This window comes from Leptonychotes weddellii, chromosome 5 (assembly GCF_054177405.1).
Source record: "Leptonychotes weddellii isolate Sample4059 chromosome 5, ASM5417740v2, whole genome shotgun sequence".
Taxonomy (NCBI): domain Eukaryota; kingdom Metazoa; phylum Chordata; class Mammalia; order Carnivora; family Phocidae; genus Leptonychotes; species Leptonychotes weddellii.
The window spans coordinates 97,337,728-97,358,414 of record NC_138373.1 but is presented as its reverse complement, the minus strand read 5'-3'; the positions used below and the strand labels follow the sequence as shown (position 1 = coordinate 97,358,414).

Sequence of the window (20,687 nt, the reverse complement as noted above, 5' to 3'; positions counted from 1 at the left end):
ACATAGTAAATTAGTGACATTTAAGTGTATAGTCAATATGGCCCAGAAATATTTTCATAAAACATCTTATGAAAGCATTAAAAATCCATTTTCTTTGCACATACATAAAAATAATCAAATATAGGAAATTATTTAACTATATGTGGAAACACTGATGGGGCAGTAAAAATGATCATTTTGGCCATGCTTTTTATAGCTTAGCAAATATTTTCCCTTCTCAGATTCTCTGTTTTGCTCAGAGGAACTCTGCTGTTTTGAAAACAATGCACCCAAGGTCTTTGTAGCTTTGAAAACAATGCACAGAGGCCCTTGCAGTAGTCAAACTACTGTACTGACAGAAAATAAGGACTTTCTGGTGCATTCCAGGGTGGTCCTATCCAACTTAACTGGACTTTCGTATTCTTTAGAGCTGATCATACCATGGTCTTTTCTAAGCATGAACATGGGACAATTATTTTTTTCTTATCAGTACTTTTGAGCAATGCCAACTTCTTAGGCAATTTTCCCTAGTCACCAAGATGTGAATCAGTCAAAAAACTGAAGATGAACTCTGCAATTTTCTCTCTGCTCGACAAAGCAATCAAAACTGGAAAATCAGAAAGAACTGTTGTGTCAGGAAGAATTTGGTTAGAATGAAACTCTCCCTACATTTCTTAAATCCAAACAAGTTACAAAACTCAGACTAAATTTTGCTTATTCCATAATATGAGGATCTGTTTGAGAAAAAAAAGTTTAGATAACAAGGAACAAAACATAGCAACCTTCTTTGCTGTGATCCTGGCAGAGAAACATAATTGCAAGCCTGATAGTTAATGACTAGTTAAAAATACATTGTATTTGAAGAGTGATTTTGTTAATTTGCATTTATATTATTGGCTGAAGAAAGTATTTGTTGATAAGCAGATTGTAATTTTGTATATTTGTCAGTTCAAGGCCCTAAAAACAAAAGACCCAGTTTTCTACCTAGGGAACTATAATCTAGGAGTGATAGAAAAGCAAAAAGTATTAAAATTACCTTTGAGAAGGAAAATACATGTTCTTAACAGCAGAAAATGGAAAAGAATTTTTAATAATATCTGCTGTTATTTTACATTTATCCAAATGAATCCTGAATAATTACTTAATTCAAGAATTAACGAGCAATCTAAAGCAGAGCGGCAATCATAGTTTGCAATGATAAAATTGACCACAAAGGAGTATTCAAATCAGCTAATCTCACTTTTAAAGGCTGTCTCCTTTTGGAATGAAGAGAAAGGAAAACTTGGTCTCTAAATGTACCCAACTGAAAAAAGAAAAGTTAACAGTGTGAGATTAATTCAATTTAAAAAAAGTGTGGGAGATTTTGATGGGAGACCACCTATACATTAATCCTCATTTTAAAAAAACAGGGCAGGGAGTGACCCTTCACATTGTATAGATTACCGGAAGAGTGAACTAAGAAAAATACTGTGCACATCTTTTTAAAATTGAAAATACATGTTCAGTAAAAATGGTCATTTACATTTTTGAGCATCTTTTTGCTGAACCAGCGAATGGCGGCGTCTGCAGGGTCGCTGGAGGGCAGACACCAAAGGGCAAAGCCATCCAGCTGGCTCTGCGGGGTTTCACGGTGGTGGGGACCGAGCAGTGCCAGGACAGTGACCCCCGGCGAGAGCTGGAGGAGTGCGCCGGGAGAGAGCGGATTTGCCGCGCTCCAAAGAGCGCGTGGGGTGTGGGGGGAACCGGGTGAGGGGGCGGAGGCGACAGGGGCGCGCGAGGACGCTGTCGGCCTAGCTGGGCGGGGCGGCCGCGGGTCGCAGGCCGATGACGCGCCGCGGCAGGCGGAGGAGCCGCCACTTCCTGGAGGCGCCGGCCGGAGCCGCTCTCAGCACTTAGCGCCGGAGCCGGGAGCCCGCGGCCGCCGCCATGTCCCATCAGACCGGCATCCAAGGTAACGGCACCCGAAGCGGCGCGCGGGAAAGGGGCTCCCGGGAGGCTGCGGCCGAGCCGGGCGGGCTGCGGGACTGGCAGGGCTGGAGTCGGGCCGGGAGGAAGGGAGCCGGTCTCGCGGGGCACGCCGGGCCTCTGCGCCTCTCCGAGCGTTCTGGTCCCGGGCGCTCCCGGCCTGCGTACCTCCCAGCCCGGCCCGGCCGCCGACACGTTACAGACTGACCCGAAATTCGCAGAAGCGGGGGAAATTCGTTTCCGAGGAGGCCTGGGTGAAGGGGGTGTGCCTTCCAGCGCCCCTGACGATAGCCCAACTTTCCCCCTTTTTATCCGGTAGGGGAGACCTGAAACAGTGGAGGCGACCGGGGCTCCTCTTGCTGTAGAGAGACGGGCGAATTTTCCTTTCACAGTGCGAAGGAGATTGTTACAGGATTTTGATTATAAAACGAAAGATACTGGAATCTTTTTCATTCCCAGTAAAGGTGCTTCCCAAACTCTTCAGCACTTTCTTCCAAAATGGAAACATGAATTTACGTTCTGAGAAATCCTGAGTATGGGGTGTTTTGATTTTTTTCTTAGGTACTTCCCCAGGGAACTGAAAATTCTGGTCTTTGTGGCTGTATTCGATCATACCGTGAAGGCAGTTCAGTGTGCAATTATATCTGACCTCCATTATTTCTTGGTTTGAAAATGGGCAGTCTGGAAGCGCTCACCTCATCAGAATCAAATAATATATCCCGGGGTTACTCGCGATTACTTAACGAGTGCTAATATAAACCCACGCTCTTCCTGTTAATAGACCACGAATCTTTCCCAGATGAACATTGACTTGTGTTTTGTTCGTATGAGTCTTTGACCACCCCACACCTCTCCCTGCGCACACAAACACAAGCAAAATACTCTCAAACCTAAAAGCAGATCTGTTTGTCCGAGTTAGACACTTAAATATGTAATTACTGATTTTCATGTTTGAGCCTTATAGCAATCACTCCTTAAATAGTGGTTCTTGCTTTCAGTATACAACCCAAGGATGAAATCAGAATGAAATTGAAGCTTTAATGGGAACAGAAGGGTTATTAAATATATATTTGCTTAGTGAACTTAACTCTAGCTTTTTGAGAAATACCAGTTAGAAAAATATTACCGGAAGTACAAGCTTGAATGCATTTTATTGACTTTTTTGTTTAATCGGGATAGGATATCTGATATTTACTGTTGTTTTTAATGTGAAAATATAGAAATGAATTGAATCTTTATTATAATTTTGAAATTGGACTAGAAGAGAATGAAAGGTTTTCAACAATTTTCAACCAAGCAAGAGGTGTTTTTTAAAATCGTAATTTATTCATTATTGGATTTGAATAATTTTAATATTTTCACTCCCAGTGTTATTTCTGTTTTGGAATTATCTAGTTAAAACAGATTAGAATTAGTAGTAATATACTTTTAAGCTATATTAATATTTCTTAGCTGTGTACAGTGTCTGCTATGTTATACCTTTAAGTTTTATAGTTTAAATTACTGATAGTAAGGGGATGCTACATACTCAAGATTTTTTCTTCTATTACAATTCATTTCTTCTTATTTAAATAACATTTGAAAGTATTAACACATAAGTATAAAAAATGGGTTTACTTGTCTGTCTTTTTCCACAGCAAGTGAAGATGTTAAAGATATCTTTGCCAGAGCAAGAAATGGAAAATACAGACTTCTAAAAATATCTATTGAAAATGGTTAGTTATACATTTTTAAATATTGTTTGTCCTTAGATTATTGAGTGTTATATTTTTAAATTTCTAAGTCATGGTCAGTGATTGGAACTGTTAATTAACGTGAAGCAAGTTCAAAGCTTGCCTTTAGGTAACGTGGATTCTGTACATTTGGTCATGTCCCATTGGCTGCTGCCTACCCTCTGAATTCTGTAGTTGACTATCAGGGAAACAGAAAGATATTTTTTTGGTGTGACATCTTCCTCTTTTACTTTTTGTCTCAGTTTTTGTACCATAACCCATTTCTAATGTTAGTGCTTCTATCTCTGGAATGGAAATCAGTAAACAGGTGTCTCTCCCCAAAAATTACTTGAGAATTGTTACTCAGTAAAGTTAGTTTTGAAGTAGAAACAAAGGATTTCAAACTCCCATTTTCTCCACTTGATTGTAATTTGTGCTGAAGAAATGATTCCCCCTTTCTTGTTTTGGGACAAAGTTCTAAGAATGTAATAAACTGTAAATTGATCCTTTCAAAATAATTCTGTAGCAGGGAAATTGGGTGGGAGAATCTTTTAATGTGGCTATATTTGAATTTGGACAATTAATATTCTTGCAAATGAATGTCTTAAAATATTCCATTGGTCTAATTTCTTAAATACCTGGAAATACTTTGCTTTGGAAAAATAACTTGTTCTTTTATAAACTGGAAGTAAACTTAATTTGCTTTCCATTTTCTACTTATATATTAAAAATACCAGAGTAGTTTGAAAAATATGCAGTTGTTGTAAATATATATTGCCACACTTGATAGGAATAAACATATACTGTAAAGCAGCATATTTTAGGAATATTGAGCTAAATTTTAAAGGCCATCACTTCCTAACTGACTAGTTAAGTGACTAAAATGGAAAAGTTTGTGTAACTAGGATCACTACAGAAGGAAAATGACACTCTTTCCTAAATCATCATTTTCCGATCTTTTTGTTTTGAGGAAAATTTTTAAGGAAATGAAAAGGAATTAAAAAAACAACAAATACTTCGATCTCCCCTTAATGACTGCTAATATTTTATCATATTTGCTTCAGCTTTTTTAAACTTAATATTTTTGTGATATAAGGGCATCCCCTTTAAACAGTTTCACTTCCTGACCTCCTCTTCCTGAAGCAACTATATTAGGAGTTTTTATATTTCTGCAGTTTTTATATGTATTCCTAGATAGCTTATAGTGCTGTTTTGAGTTTTTAAGTTCATGTAAACTGATATCTTATTCTGAATCTTTTTTCTGTAAACATTATTTTTGTAATTAGTTTTGACAAAGAGCTCACTATTTTTAAATATGAATTCATCATATAACTATGCCACATAGTATGTGATCATTCTCTTACTGATGAACACTTAGGGTACTTGCAGCTTCCACTGTTCTTATATTGTGCAGTGAACATATGTTTAAGAGATTTTCTTTCTTTTTTTTTTTTAATTTGTCTTCTAGGGTTTTTTTTTTTTAATGTAAGAGATTTTCTATGCAGAGAACATTCACAGTTTTACTTGATTCTGCCAAATGGCTGCACCAATTTATGCTTCTGGACAAAAGTTTTTTATTTGTAGCATTATGGCCAAGTAAGCACTAAACCTGGTTTTAATACTTTCTTTTCTTTATTTATTTGAGAGAGACAGAGATAGTGAGAGAGAGCTCGAGCAGGAAGGAGGGGGAGAAGCAGACACCCCGCGGAGCAGGGAGCCCGATGCGATGCGGGGCTTGATCCCAGGACCCTGGGATCATGACCTGAGCCGAAGGCAGACGCTTAACAACTGAGCCACCCTGGCGCCCTTTTCTTGTGTTTATTAAATAAAACATTTTAACCATGCTAGTCATAAAATCTTCATGTTTTTTTTTTTTAAGATTTTGTTTATTTGAGAGAAAACACAAGTGGGGGGGAGGGGCAGAGGGAGAAGCAGACTCCCCTCTGAGCAGGGAGCCTGATGCCATGCCCAGGACCCTGGGATCATGACTTGAACCCAAGGAGATGCTTAACTGACTGAGCCACCCAGGTGTAACTTCTTGATATGAATAATAGTAATAGGAGATGACTGTATTATTAGTTTATTCTTTTCTTCACTGCCATTTGGTATTTAAAACAATTCATGTGTCTTTTAAAAATTGTTCTTCATAGAGAAACTTGTGATTGGATCATGTAGTCAGCCTTCAGATTCCTGGGATAAGGATTATGATTCCTTTGTTTTACCCCTACTGGAGGACAAACAACCATGCTATATATTATTCAGGTTAGATTCTCAGAATGCCCAGGGATATGAATGGATATTCATTGCCTGGTCTCCAGATCATTCTCATGTAAGTAATTTTTTTGTAACTTGTTTAACATTAAATGCTAGAAATTTTTTTTTTTCTGAAATAGTCCTAGGCCAAAAGAAAGTTAAGAAGCAATAGTTATTTCCCATTGAAGGGAGTGATCATGAAGAAAATCCTCATATTGGTAATGTAGAGTCGGGAGTAATATACTTAGATTCAGAAGTCTTGCCCTTGAAATCAACAGAATTATTACTGATTTTAAATTTAAATATCTTTGTCAATTATATATAAATGACTATGCTTTGAAAATAATACTTGGAATAATTCTGAGACCTAATTGAATGTTATAGTAAATATTCTTACTAGCTACCATTCAAATGATAGGCATACACACAAGTATTTCTTTTAGGAAAGTTAGAATGATTCAGATTACTGGATTTGACGATGCAGTATTATAAAACTATTTCTATTGGTTGGCAGTTATCTTTAGTAGTTTTCAACAGTTGCTATTAGATTCTTTAATAATAGTTTTTATTGTAGTTGTTTTCATCTTTGTATTCCTCATAGAATGGTATATGCCATAGGTATGCCATAAACATTTGATTCCTTTTTTTTTTTTTTTAAAGATTTTATTTATTTATTTGAGAGAGAGAGAATGAGAGAGAGAAAGCACATGAGAGGGGGGAGGGTCAGAGGGAGAAGCAGACTCCCCGCTGAGCAGGGAGCCTGATGCGGGACTCCATCCCAGGACTCCAGGATCATGACCTGAGCCGAAGGCAGTCGCTTAACCAACTGAGCCACCCAGGCGCCCAACATTTGATTCTTAAACAGCTTAATTAGTAACATCTGATCTTGATTTGCTTTGAGTAAAATGTCAGTATCCAGGTTACTTTATTTCAAGTGATGTTTTCTTCCTCATATCTTAAAGTAGTATTTTTTTTTTTAATCACCATAGACATTTATTTAAAGTATATTTGCAGCTCAGATAGTTCTAAATTGTACATTTCAGGTTTATTCAATTTAAAGATATTTGAGGGCGGCTGCAACCACAGATTTCAACTCCATCATTATTTCTTTGCCCATTCTTCTCTCTCTTTTCTTTCCCGAATAACTTCTTTCAGATATGGTTCAAGGTAGAATTTATCCTCCTCATATTTTGTCCACTGCTCTTTAGGCAAGATCTGATGCCTCATGGTCAGGTCCAGTGCTCTCTTAATGCAAAACATCCTGTGATTATAAAGGTTCTCAGGAAGCCTTCTTATGGCCTCTTTCACATCATCATTCTCATATATTGTATCATTTCTCATTAACCCCAGTTTATTGAACCCTGCAGCATTGTAGTACCATTTCGAATACCCTCCAGCCACCGGCTTGATGGTGCGACTGCAGGCCTACTCGCATTTTGACCCGAGGCTGCAGCGTTGCCCTTAAAGTAGTATTTTAAGTAGTTTTTTTTTTTAAATTCTTGAACTTGTATACTTTGAAAAGTGAGTAAGTTTTTAAAATTTAGTTTCCCAGTTTTTGTAAAATATGACATATTATAAATTGAAATCTACCTTAATAGATGAAGTGTTATGATGGCTACTTGTACACATATACTTTAGCATATTACAGCCCCTGGACTTCAGCTTTATCACAGTTTATGTTTAATGTGCTTGAAAATTTTAATACATTCAGAAAATACTTTCTTTTGTAATGATAGTTTTCATCTATAAACTGCTAAGTAAACTTACACAACTCACTAGGTTCGCCAAAAAATGTTGTATGCGGCAACAAGAGCAACTCTGAAAAAGGAATTTGGAGGTGGCCACATTAAGGATGAAGTATTTGGAACAGTAAAGGTACAAAACTTATATTTATATATATGTGGATTCCACGTGTTGGAATTAAACCAATATAAGGACTTCTAGGTAATGGGTAATTGATATGAAATCAGACTAATGAATCTGTAACCATAAGAATAAGAGAAAAATATTACTATATTTCATATGATAAGCAAGTTAACTAAAACATGTACTTACCCTTTTAAAATATGTTGGAATATCCTTTGTTAGTCTTTAGAAACTACACGATACCTTAGAGATCATCTAGTTTAACCCCTCATTTAGTTCAGCCTTTCACTTTAAGGATAGGGAAACAGGTTCAGAAAAATGAGAGACTACTTGAAAGAGATGTTAATTTTTAGATATTTTGGACATTTATACCCATGTAGAAGCAGTAACTATGCATATTATTTAAACCAGGAACATTGAGGCAGGTAAATTGATTGATAATTAATTGGGATAGTTGATTAATACATTTAATTAGTAAATTATGATTAAGAATTTACTTTGTAATAAAAGTTATATGGTAAAGAGATATATTTATACATATATACACAAATTAAGAAAAATTAAATATGTTTTGAACAGTAATATCTAGTGGATAGACCACAAGACTGGATGGGAATATTTTGCTTGTTCACCATTAATTGTGAGGTGGCCTGTTTTCTCAGTTCTTTCTATTCTCATTCTTTCAAATCACAAAATTTTGATGAAAAAGTAGACCTCTTTGGAATATTTTATTCTTTTAAATAAGAGCTATAATCATTTTCTGTGAAAAACTATAAATTGTATAAATCAATATAATAGAGAATTCAGAATCTGAATGTGTTGATTATTGAATAGTTATGGGCCAGACTTCCCCAGTAAGTTAATTATAATCGTCCTGTAGACTTGAACATGACCAAGTTCATCATTTGACTGACATCACCACCACCACACTCATACCCATTAGTAATTAGAAAACTTTAGGGAAGCTTAAGGAAATGAAGAGTAAGTACTCCCCCTTAAATTTTTTTGAAAAATTTTTTGGAAGAGGATTTTTGAAAAATAAGAAATAGTAAAATTCTTGATACTATTTTTCAATCAAAATGTTTTATGTTAAATTAATAATTTTGTTTTTCCTAAAGTGACTTCATGGAGGTTTTCTAGGGAATAACTAGTAACAATCCATTTCTGTGTTTACAGGAAGATGTATCATTATATGGTTATAAGAAATACTTGGTGTCACAATCTTCTCCTGCCCCATTGACCGCAGCTGAGGAAGAATTACGGCAGATTAAAATTAATGAGGTAAATTACAGTTTTGATACTCTTGCAAGATTTTAAGTGTTTGAAAAAATATTTTTAATTAATAGATGTAGAGGTAACTAGAGAATAAGTAAGTTAGGTAGCTTGCATTTATTCTGTATAGTTTAGAGACAAGACTGTGCTCATTGTATTTTCAGGAAAAAAGTTAACAGTAAATATTAAAATTTGTATTAATTTCATAAGTAACTTCCTCCTATATTTGTAATGTATGTGACGGAATAGTAAATCTTCCTGTTGGAAGTACAACTTTTTTTAACTTTGTACTTTGAATACTAGATAAATGGGAAAAATGTGTGTTACCCATTTTGGGCAAAGAATTCTATCTAATGAGGTTGCCGAAGCAGGTTTGTTTTGTTACATTCTATTGTTTTATTACATTATTTTGTTTGGTGACTAAAGAGAGTAAAATGTAAATGCTATAAGATATTTAGTATTTCTAGAAGCTCTATAAATTAACTTCTCTGAACACTACTTGGATGCATATGTATATATGGGAGATGGTGTTTTGAGTACTTGTTTATTAGCTCAGTTATATTAGAGCCAATAAATTTCATCCATATTATAGTTTATCATATTTCTAATGTGTTTACTGCAGCTGTTCTAATTACAAGTTAGAATAGTTACTATATTTCTACTGGGATTTTATAGGAAAGAACAAGTAGCAGAAACCACTATTCACTAGTCTGAGTAACCAACTAATAGGAATCAGTCTGGAAAGTGATTTAATATTATTTAGTATTAACCTGAGAGCAAGGATCTATCTTTATATTATTTTAACTCAAGTTATTTGAGTAAAGATTTTTATGTGATTTTTTTTTTTTTTTTGCAAGTTTGATAGTTTGTTTTATTCCTTGCAATCAGAACCCAGAGGATCGTATTGGGGTATGCATTTGCATATGTTCTATGATGTTTTCATTATCCAGTATCATTTATGCTGTAGAATCTCCATTCGTTTTTTTAAAAGTAAAATTTCTATTTGACTTTCTGTTGCAACACTGCAAATGAGACCCTATACTAGCTATCATTTGAGTATAAAAGTCTTAAAACATGTACATTGAAAGCTTTCTTAAAGTACTCATCTAGTATTTGCACACCCATGTTCTTAGTAATGAAAGCTCAAAGTCTGGAACTTCTGCAGTAGTATAATTTGTTGAGCTGTGTTGTGTCTTTGTATACTGTTCGTACTCCTTTCAATTCAATGCATGGTGTTTGTGTTGCATTTTATGTCTAACAGAACAAAGTAAAGTTTGATACATATTGTATATATATCACGCTGTTCATAAATTTTATCAAGTAAAATTTTATAATTAAAGGTGTAAACTGAGGACACTTGAAAGAACTTATGAAGTTCATTGCAAATGTGCCAAACCAAACATATAAACAACCTCCCCCCCAAAGCCCCACTAACACTGCATACTCACTCAAATGTTCACTCCCAACATTTCATAAAGATGTGTCATGCACTCTGCATGTCGACAGAATGCTAGCAGAACATGAACAAATGTGAAAAATTACTTGCTTTTTAAGTTCGTAATATTTTAAATGTTAATTTTACTTATATTAAAATGGGCAAGGGTGGAATGACACTTGATAGAGATTGGGTTTTCTTATCTTTGCTGTATGACACTGCTAAATGCTAAAACTTCATCAGTAAATTAAATCTGTCATACTTAGGTACAAACTGACGTGGGTGTGGACACTAAGCATCAAACACTACAAGGAGTAGCATTTCCTATTTCTCGAGAAGCTTTTCAGGCTTTGGAACAGTTAAGTAACAGACAGCTCAACTATGTGCAATTGGTAAGAGACATATGATAATTATGAACTGGCTGCTGTTTTTGGTAGCTCATGGCGCATACAAGGTTTATTTTTAATGGATTTAAAATTGTTTTGTTTCCTGATTTTTTTATTCATTTTCTTAAAATTATGAGACAATATATGTTCATTGTGAAAAGTCAAACCTGTGTAAGTTTCCCCTTGTCTCCTAGTGTTTTTTACTATAAATTTTAAATTGCTGTGTATCTATTTTAATGAATGTATTTCTTATTGACAGGAAATAGATATAAAAAATGAAATTATAATTTTGGCCAACACAACAAATACAGAACTAAAAGATTTGCCAAAGAGGATTCCCAAGGATTCAGCACGTTACCATTTCTTCTTGTATAAACATTCCCATGAAGGAGACTATTTGGAGTCCATAGGTAGATAATATATTGTTTTAACATGTTATTTTCATTTGGTTTATTGATTTTTTTAGCACTGTATTCTTACTTCTTGCCCAGAGGACTTAGTTATAGTTCTGTGAGGCTTAGTATTTGCTTTAATTGATGTATTGCTAATTGTATTTATTATTTTAACTTACAGTTTTTATTTATTCAATGCCTGGATACACATGCAGTATAAGAGAACGGATGCTGTATTCTAGCTGCAAGAGCCCTCTGCTAGAAATTGTAGAAAGACAACTACAAATGGATGTTATTAGAAAGGTAAAATTACCTATCTATCTATTTTAAAATTTCAGTTTTTGTTAGATCTTTATTGTCTTTTCCAGGTAGTTTGTGATGTATTATGATTTATTAATGAAGATATTTTTTTCTTGTTCTCACATAAATCCTTAGGGTCTCCTCTACTCTAAGTGCTTGAGGATGATCTATCATTACTCCAGTTCTCCCCTTATAGATCTGTATTCTTTAATATGTAGCCATAAGCTACATATGGCTATTTAAATTTAAATATAAATTAAAATTAAGTAAAATTTAAAATTCAGTTTCTTTTTTTTTTTTTTAAAGATTTTTTATTTATTTATTTGAGACAGAGAGAATGAGAGAGACAGAGAGCACATGAGAGGGGGGAGGGTCAGAGGGAGAAGCAGACTCCCCGCCGAGCAGGGAGCCCGATGCGGGACTCGATCCCGGGACTCCAGGATCATGACCTGAGCCGAAGGCAGTCGCTTAACCAACTGAGCCACCCAGGCGCCCTAAAATTCAGTTTCTTAATCATACTAGACATATTTCAGGTGTTCATTAGCTACTCGTGGCTAGTGGCTACTGTCTGTATTGGACAGTGCAGAATTTAGAAAACATTTCCATATTGCAGAAAGTTCTGTTGGACAGTGCTGCTAGAGCTACATACTTGTGATTGTCTCAACACTTGCTATTAATAAGGAACTACAGTCTCCATTTATAACTGAATCATGGGATGGTTGAGAATCTAGTTGTTGAGAAAGGGAATGGGCATAAACATTTGAATTTGGGGAGCTAAGCTACCAATTTTATTAAATTTATTTTCTTACATGCAAATGAGGCACGGGGAAAGATGTGGTTTATTCTTGAGCCCTTCAACTCATTAAAACACAGGTCCCTAAAACTACCAGTGTTCTAGGTACTGAACCCTTCAAGCTTTTTAAGTTTGTAAGGTATAGCAGGGACTGGCTGACTTTTTTATTAGAAGAGCTGATAGTAAATATTCTAGGCTTCACCAGGCTACATATGGTCTTTGTTACATATTCTTGTTTGTTTTATTATTTTATGTTTATAACCCTTTAAAAATGTAAAACACACTCTTAATTCGGGCTGAAGTTGGCCCTGTTCTAGAGTGATTTCAAGTGACTCAGGTAACAGAGGGGCCAGTGAGTAATGTTTCTTGAATATGTATATTGTACCAAAGCAGAACAACTTGAGAATATAGTGGTAGCTTCTTATGCATTAAATAGGAGAAGAAAGAGGGAACCAAATAGAAAATGATTATTGCTGATTATGTATTCAGGCAATGCACCACCGCCCCGCTCCAAAAAAAAAGGTGAAAGTGAAACTATTTACATATGGTCCTTGATACTCTCCTGCTGGAATGGGTATTATGTATTTATTTGTGAGCATTCACACCTGAAAACTGGCTCCTTGCTTGTATTAGGTTTTGAATGTTGTCTTTTTCATACAGGATCACACTTAATTCCATCTCTTACAGATTGAGATAGACAACGGGGATGAGTTGACAGCAGACTTCCTTTATGAAGAAGTACATCCAAAGCAGCATGCACATAAGCAAAGTTTTGCAAAACCAAAAGGTCCTGCAGGAAAAAGAGGAATTCGAAGACTTATTAGGGGTCCAGCTGAAAGTGAAGCCACTGCTGATTAAAATCATTATATTAAGCATTACAATACTAGTTTTTTTAAAAGTCCAGCTTTTAGTACAGGAGAACTGAAATCATTCCATGTTGATACATAGTAGGGAAAAAAATTGTACTTTTTGAAAAATAGCACTTTTCACTTCTGTGTGTTTTTAAAATTAAGGTTATAGAAGACTCATGATCTCTATTTTTAAGTTAATGCTAGAAAAGGGTTCGACATAGTGATGTTTAATTTTGTCACACTGTTTTCACAGATTAATAATGATTCCATACTTTCACACACTTCTTAAAATTTTATACAGTTGGGCCAATTCCAGAAAGTCTGATGTCTCAAAGTAAGATACACTCCTTACTACTCTTTAGTGAGACATCAAGTTTTTTTCTTGAAGGGAGAAAGACCTTAAAATATTCATACTACTCAATGAATATGTTAAGGACCAGGTTAGATTATTTTCTCAGCTGAGAACTTAGTGTGCCTAGGTAAAGGTGAAAAGTTGCTGACTCTGAGAAGCAGTGCTTAGCTCTCAGATGATGGGATCATGTCTGCAACTTTTAGAAACAGTGCTTTATTGCAGCAGTCTTTTCTAGTTGACTTTTTTGGTTTTTTAAATGGCATTAAAATTTCAGAAGATCAGTTCATTCTGAAACCTTAAAGGTACCAGATATTTTCTATACTGCAGGATTTCTGATGACGTTGAAAGACATATTAAACAGCTTTAGTAAATTCTCTTTCTAGTGCTTTAAAGTTTCCTTTTCAGAAGTAACTCATTTCATTCTAAGTAGTTTGAGGCTAAATATGTTCAGATTGAATATTAAATTAACATCATTAAAAAGAAAACAAAACTAAAGTCAACAGTGTTGAAAAAATCTTAAACATCAAGATTGATTTTTCTCCAGAATCCCAGAACCATATATTAATAGGCAAATTGTGTTCTTTATCTTTGAGGAAATACTCATTTAATAAAACTGAAAGTCCTAGTACTTATCAGCCTAATACAAATTAAATACTGAAGAAAATTGTTTCAATTTATATCTTATTTCAAAGCACATTTAACTATTTAAAGCTTTGCATTTTCAGTTACAACCTACAGAAATTTTGAGCCTTTTTTTTTTTTTTTGGATACTTGAAATAGGGAAGGAGATAGAACACTTTGTCATGTTAAATCTGATAAACCTGCTGCAAGAGCCATAACTTTGAGGAGTTTTCTAAATGAACTATGGGGATCCAGGATTTAGAATTTCTTGATCTAAACTTTATGCTGCATATAACATTAGAAATGCACATTTCATAGTATAAAATATGAAACACATTTTTATACCTTATTATCTAAGGTACTATATGCACCTTTCAAAAATTCAATGTGTGTTCAAGTAAAGCATATTAGAATAATTATGGGTTGACAGGATTTTTTTTCTAGAGGTAAGAGTGTGTGGGGTTTTGTTTGTTTACAAATAATCAGACTATAATATTTAAACATGCAAAGTAATTGGCAGTAATGTTGCACTTGTTTACTAAAGATACACTTTAAGTTGTTCCATGGGTGCCCACATAGACACACGTGTACACAAATTACTGCATTGAGAATCCTAGAGCTGTGTTGCAGACCATAGCTCAAGCTGTATTTTCAATCAGAATGTAAAACCTGTCATGAAGGTATAAAATAATTTGGTGGTGAATGTTTTTCTGTACCATTCATGTGCAATTATAGTCTAAATTCTGCTACACTACATGAAAGTAAATGGACATTCCAGAATATAGATGTGATTATATAGTCTTAAACTAATTATTATTAAACCAAGATTGCTGAAAAATCAGTGATGCATTTGTTATAGAGTATAACTCATTGTTTACAGTATGTTTTAGGTGATATCATCATAACAGTAGAAGGTGATCAAAGTATTCCAGGTAAATTTATATAGCAGTGAAGAATTACATGTCTTCTGTGGACATTTTATAAGTGCATTTTATATTGCAATAAATCTTTTTCTCTTTAAATTGTGTACTAAATTGTTTTCTAGCATAAGGTTTTTTTAAAAACGTTTGGATAATTCTGCATAATGCAAAATGTCTGGTAATAGGCTAGAAATCCCATTGATCTATGCATTTAATTCACCTATCTAAATCAAGGATTTTAAATATTTTGTAACCTAGGCAAATTGTGCTTAATTTAGATTAGAACTTTCCTACTGTTGCAGCAATAATGAAAATGCCAAGAGTTATACAGTCCTGTGATAAAAGCTCCCCTGTACAATAGAATGACCAACATACTTGACGCTAAACTCTTCAGATACTTGCCACCCATCCAGCAAATACTGAATGCATTCCTGTGTACAGTTCACCACCAGACTGATCTTTTTCTAAGGCCAAATTACAAAAGATGGAGAGTTGTCTTTAAAGGGGCTGATTTTAGAAACTTAAGAGTTAAAAAAAAAAACTCTTTAAGGTATTTCTACTCAGAACTATAATGTGCCTGAGACACATATTGTAGTTTGGTATATATCCTTTGCATACACAGCCATACATTATAAGGATGAGAGGTTCTTTTTTAAAAAGTACGGGTTCTGGGGCTTTATATACAGAGGTTTTGATAAAATAGGTGGACCCAGGAATTACATAGTTTCATAAATGAGTCATGTGTTGCCATGACTGGGTACAGTTTGCCTTATGATATAAATTTTTGTTCTCCCCATTCAGTCAACAATCTTCTTTAGTACTGTGTACTGGTATATAGTAGTTATCAATAGAGGTAACATCTCATACAGAATAAAATCTAGTTCTTACTGTTTGTTGCCCATCAGCTTCTGCATGACTTCGTTCATGGCTCTCTTCCACCTCGGTCAGTTGGCTCCAGTTCATTAGCTGCTTGCTGTACCTCGATAGACCAAGAATGCTGCTGCCTCAGGAGGACTGAATGCACTGTTCCCCACACTGGATCACTAATCCAGTATCTACATGTGGTTCCTCCTTCACTTAACTCCGGTCTCTACTCAAGTGTCATCTCCTTAGAGAAGTCTTCCCTGACATCGAAATCTGATTGTACACCCTGTCCTCACCTTAATCCTGTCTTACTTTTCCTCAAAGCACTCAGGAATTATCGATCTATGCAAACTGTTAGTCTCTTCCACTAAAATACAAGCTCAGGGGGAAGGGACTTGGTTTTATTCACTGCGGCATCCTCAGCACCTACAGCAGTGTCTAGGACAGTGGATACTTTATTTGTAGAATGAATAAAAGAATGAGAGATTTTACCTTTCCTTGAACAGTGGGGAAAAGAGCACATCCCAGCAGTGGTTGGTGTAGCACAGAGGCTACACACTGCATCCTGGCCAGAGCAAACATCACTAGTGCAGACAGAGCCTCTTGTCCTCTGGACCATGGTTTCTACCACAAAAGATGAGTATCAACTCATTCCAGAGCAGCAAGTGTCTTCCGGTGGGGATCTTTATTCAGCAGACTGCTCGGAAAGGCCAAGACCAGCCTCCATTCAACTGCCAGTGTAGCTCTACCACCATCAGCATTTGCTAGGATTCAGCCAGGCTGTGGGAATTCCTGGATGCGTAATGGGAAGAGGCAAGCTATGCAGGTTAAATTGTATTTCTTAGTTTCCAATTACCAAGCTGTATGGATGAAACAGCATGGGTCATTTGTGTGTATGTGTGTGTGATGCTGCCACTTACTGGCTAAATGACGGAATTGGTTATGTATTCTACCATACCATAAACTACTCCCAATATTTAGTGGTTTAAAACAACAGCAGTCATGTTCCGCAAGTCTACAGTTGGTTGACCTCTCATATAGTCACGGCTGACAGGTCGGCTGGTCTAGGATGATGTTACCTGAGATGACTTGTCTCTCTGCTCTGCATGGTCTCTCAGCAGCAGCACGTTAGCCCAGGCTTTTCTCATGGCAGTGGCAGTGTTGTGAGAGAGAGTAGTACCCAAGGACTCTTGAGACCCAGGCTAGGAGCTACAACACCACTTTTGGTGCATTCTACTGAGTAAAGCAAGTAACAAGGCCATCCTAGATCTAAGAGCTTGGGAAATAGACTGTACCTCCTGATGAGGAATATTGCGAAGGGCATGTATGTAGGGAAGAGTGGACAATTGCAATTTAATACAATGAACATTAGGAAGAAATTACTTAACCTTTGGGGGCCTCAATTTCCTCAATAAGGAAAAGATAGAATCTACCTTATAGAGTTATTAAATGAGATCATGCTCATAACACAATGCTTGGCACAGCAGTTAGCTCTCAACAATAATAGGGAAGATGATGATTAGATGATGACATAGAGTATAGTGGTAAAGGTTATTGGCTGATGTCAGATGCCTGAGGTAAAAATCCAAGCTCTGCAATTTCTTAGCTGCATAACCTTGGGCAAGTTACTTCACTTCAAGTTCCTCATCGGTAAAATATGGATAATGATATTACCAAATTCACAGGTTTGTTATAAGCACTTTGAGCAGTGTTCATAATCATTTAATAAAACCAGTGTACTATACAACTTTTTAAAAATTACAAGTTTATAAATTAACATAACATTATTTTTAATTGTTAATGGGGTACTATGAGAACCCAGAGGAGAGGCTACCTTTTTCTATCTGGGGAATCAGAGAAGACTGTGGAGTGGATACTTGCACTGAATCTTAAAGAACTGATATGTGTTTGCCAGGTGGACAAAGCAGGTCAGAGCATTTCAAGCAGAAGAAAAGAATGGGTAGTATGCATAAATACACAGATAGCCATGTCATGTTTAAGAAATTCCAAGAAGTGCAGTTTGGTTGGGAGAAAAGCATATTTCAGACTGGGTGGCTAATGAGAACCAGAAAAATCTAGTCATCTGCATGTGGATGATATTTGAAACTCCATAACTGGACAAGATAGGTATGTCCAGTAAGAAGAAAGAGTTATCTAGGACAGGATCATCAATATTAACAGGGTATGAGGGGGGCAGAGAAGTATTCAAAAGAAACTGAGGAACAGGCAGGAGGGAAACCAGGAAGCCAAGAAAAAAGTTTCGAGAAAGAAGGGATAGAATTCTCTCCAAATTGAAAATGAAACCAGGTGACTCTGCTTTCACCAAGAGCAGAGCAGGTAATTCAGATCAAACCTCCTCCTGAGGAAAACTAGGGGAAAAAATCTGCTCAAAGGCATCAGAACACTCACAAGGTAGTCAAGAAATATAGACCAAGATCTAGGAAAAGATAGAACTCTAAAAAGATGAATCCAACATCTGGGGACTGCTATTTCTCTGGGGGTACTTGCCATTTCTGGAAGGAGCTATAAATAGGCCTGTATATGTATTGAGCATCTTTTCATATGCTTATTGACCACTTGTACATATTGAAGAAATTTCTATCCAGATCCTTTACTCATTTTTCAATTTATTTATTTATTTATTTATTTATTTATTTATTTATTTATTTATTTATTTATTTATTTATTCTTATGTTAATCCCCATACATTACATCATTAGTTTTAGATGAAGTTTCCATGATTCATTGTTTGTGCATTCAATTTATTTTTTTATTGAGTGGTAGGAGTGCTTTCTACATTCTGGATAGCAGATTCTTATCACATATATGATTTTCAAATACACCATTCTATGGATTGTCTTTTCATTTTCTTAATAATGTTCTTTGAGACACAAAAGTTTTTAATTTTCATTAAGTCTAATTTATATATATATATTTTTTTTGGTTGCTTGTGCTTTGGGTGTCATCTAAGAAACAGTTGCCTCATTCAAGAAGAAACTCTGTGTTCTTTTAAGAGTTTCATAATTTTGCTCTTATCTTTAGGTATTCCATCCATTTTGAGTTTGTTTTAGTATATAATGTGAGGTAGGGGTCCATCTTCACTCTTTTGCTTGTAGGTGTTCAGGTGTCCCAGCACTATCCGTTAAAATGACTATTCTTTCTCCCTTTGAATGGTCTTGGCAAGTCAATTGACCATATATGTGAGAGTTAATTTCTCAATTATTATCTTTATGCCAGTACCACATTGTCCTGATTACTGGCTAAATGTCTTGATCACTGTAGTTTTGTAGTAAGTTTTGAATTCAGGAAGTGTGAGTCCTCCAACTTTGATCTTTTTTAAAGATTATATTGGCTTTCTGGTTCCCTTACATTTCCAAGTGAATTTTAGGATCAACTTGTCCATTGCCGCAAAGAAGCCAGCTGAGATTTTGCTAAGGATTTTACTGAATCTGTAGATCATTTAGAAAATACTGCCATCTTAACCCTAAGGCTTACAATCCATAAACATAGATGGTCTTTCCATTTATTTGTCTTTAATTTCTTTCAACAATGATTTGTGGAGTTTAGTGTACAATCTTGTAATTCTTTGACTAATTTATTCCTAAGTATTTTATTCTTTTTGATGTTGTAAGCGAAATTGTCTCAGTTTCCTTTTCAGATTGCTCATTGCTAATGTATAGAAATACAACTCATTTTCATGTGTTGATCTGGTATACTGCAACTGTGCTAAATTTATTTATTAACTCTAATAGGTTTTTTTTTCCCCTCTGTGCATGTGGATCCTTTCGAGTTTTCCATTAATGAGACATGTCATCAGCAAATAGATAGTTTTACTTTTTTTCTAGCCTGGATTCCTTTCCTTCCTTCTCTTCCTTTCCCTTCCTCCCCTTCCTGTCTGTTACTCCCTCCTTTCTTCTCTCTTCCCCTTTCTGCCCTCCTCCTCTCCCTTCTCCTGCTTCTTCTTTCGTTTTGCGTGATAGCCCAGCTAAAATCTCCAGTACAACATTGGACAGAAAGGGAAGAGAGGACATCCTTGTTGTGTTCCTGATCTTAGAGAAAAAGCTTTCAGTCTTTCACCATTAAATATGATGTTCTGTTTTTGTTTGTTTTTTTATGGATGTGCTTTATCAGATTGAGGATGTTACCTTCTATTCTTTATTTCTGAGTGAATTTATCATAAAAGAATATTGAATGTTGTGAAATGCTTTCTCTGCATCTATTGATACGATCAATCATGTGGTTTTTGTCTTATTCTATTTAAATGATGTAGTACAGTTACTGATTTTTGTATGTTGAACCAACCTTTCATTCCCAGGATAAATGCTACTTGGTTTTGGTGTGTAATCCTTTTTATATGGATTTTTGTGTTTACATTGGGCACTGCTTTTGCTGCATCCCATAAGTTTTGTTGTGTGTGCATGTTTTTTAGACAGAGAGAGAGCACTGTGGGGAGTGGGCAGAGAGAATCTTAAGCAGGCTCCATGCCCAGTGTGGAGCCTAACACAGGGCTTGATCTCACAACCCTGATATCATGACCAGAGCTGAAATCAAGAGTTGGATTCCCAACCAACTGAGCCAGCCAGGTGCCCCTGTTGTGTGTTTTTCATTCATCTCAAAGCATTTTTTTTTTAAAGATTTTATTTATTTATTTGAGAGAGAGAGAATGAGAGACAGAGAGCATGAGAGGGAGGAGGGTCAGAGGGAGAAGCAGACTCCCTGCCGAGCA

The 20,687-nt window shown here is 35.6% G+C and overlaps 2 protein-coding genes and 1 pseudogene across 3 annotated transcripts in view; 1 reads left to right on the top strand and 2 right to left on the bottom strand.

Moving 5' to 3' along the window:
* The window catches only part of TMEM117 (transmembrane protein 117), a 484,811-nt gene extending 483,098 nt beyond the window's left edge, over window positions 1–1,713 (bottom strand). The window contains exon 1 of the mRNA XM_081821523.1: window positions 1,502–1,713. The gene's annotated coding sequence lies outside the window, so the exon portion shown is untranslated. The remainder of the gene's footprint in view (window positions 1–1,501) is intronic.
* A 75-nt stretch (window positions 1,714–1,788) lies between these two features.
* On the top strand, window positions 1,789–15,199 carry TWF1 (twinfilin actin binding protein 1). Of its 2 annotated transcripts, XM_006730265.3 has the most exons (9): window positions 1,789–1,930; window positions 3,582–3,659; window positions 5,807–5,985; window positions 7,689–7,784; window positions 8,952–9,056; window positions 10,749–10,874; window positions 11,128–11,278; window positions 11,442–11,563; window positions 13,041–15,199. In XM_006730265.3, exons 1-9 carry the CDS (start codon window positions 1,906–1,908, stop codon window positions 13,209–13,211), a joined length of 1,053 nt encoding a protein of 350 aa, XP_006730328.2. In that variant the 5' UTR covers window positions 1,789–1,905; the 3' UTR covers window positions 13,212–15,199. The 2 variants fall into 2 exon arrangements, with proteins under 2 accessions (XP_006730328.2, XP_081677645.1); XM_081821519.1 differs by lacking the exon at window positions 10,749–10,874.
* LOC102743364 (cytochrome b-c1 complex subunit 7 pseudogene) lies at window positions 6,928–7,655 on the bottom strand (annotated as a pseudogene).
* Window positions 15,200–20,687: the final 5,488 nt, after the last annotated feature.

Excerpts from the sequence above, each read along its gene's own strand:
- TWF1 (XM_006730265.3), top strand. The coding sequence starts at position 1,906 with ATGTCCCATCAGACCGGCATCCAAG. Across the intron at positions 1,931-3,581 it reads CCATCAGACCGGCATCCAAG|CAAGTGAAGATGTTAAAGAT; the intron begins GTAACGGCACCC and ends CTTTTTCCACAG. Across the intron at positions 3,660-5,806 it reads AAAAATATCTATTGAAAATG|AGAAACTTGTGATTGGATCA; the intron begins GTTAGTTATACA and ends TGTTCTTCATAG.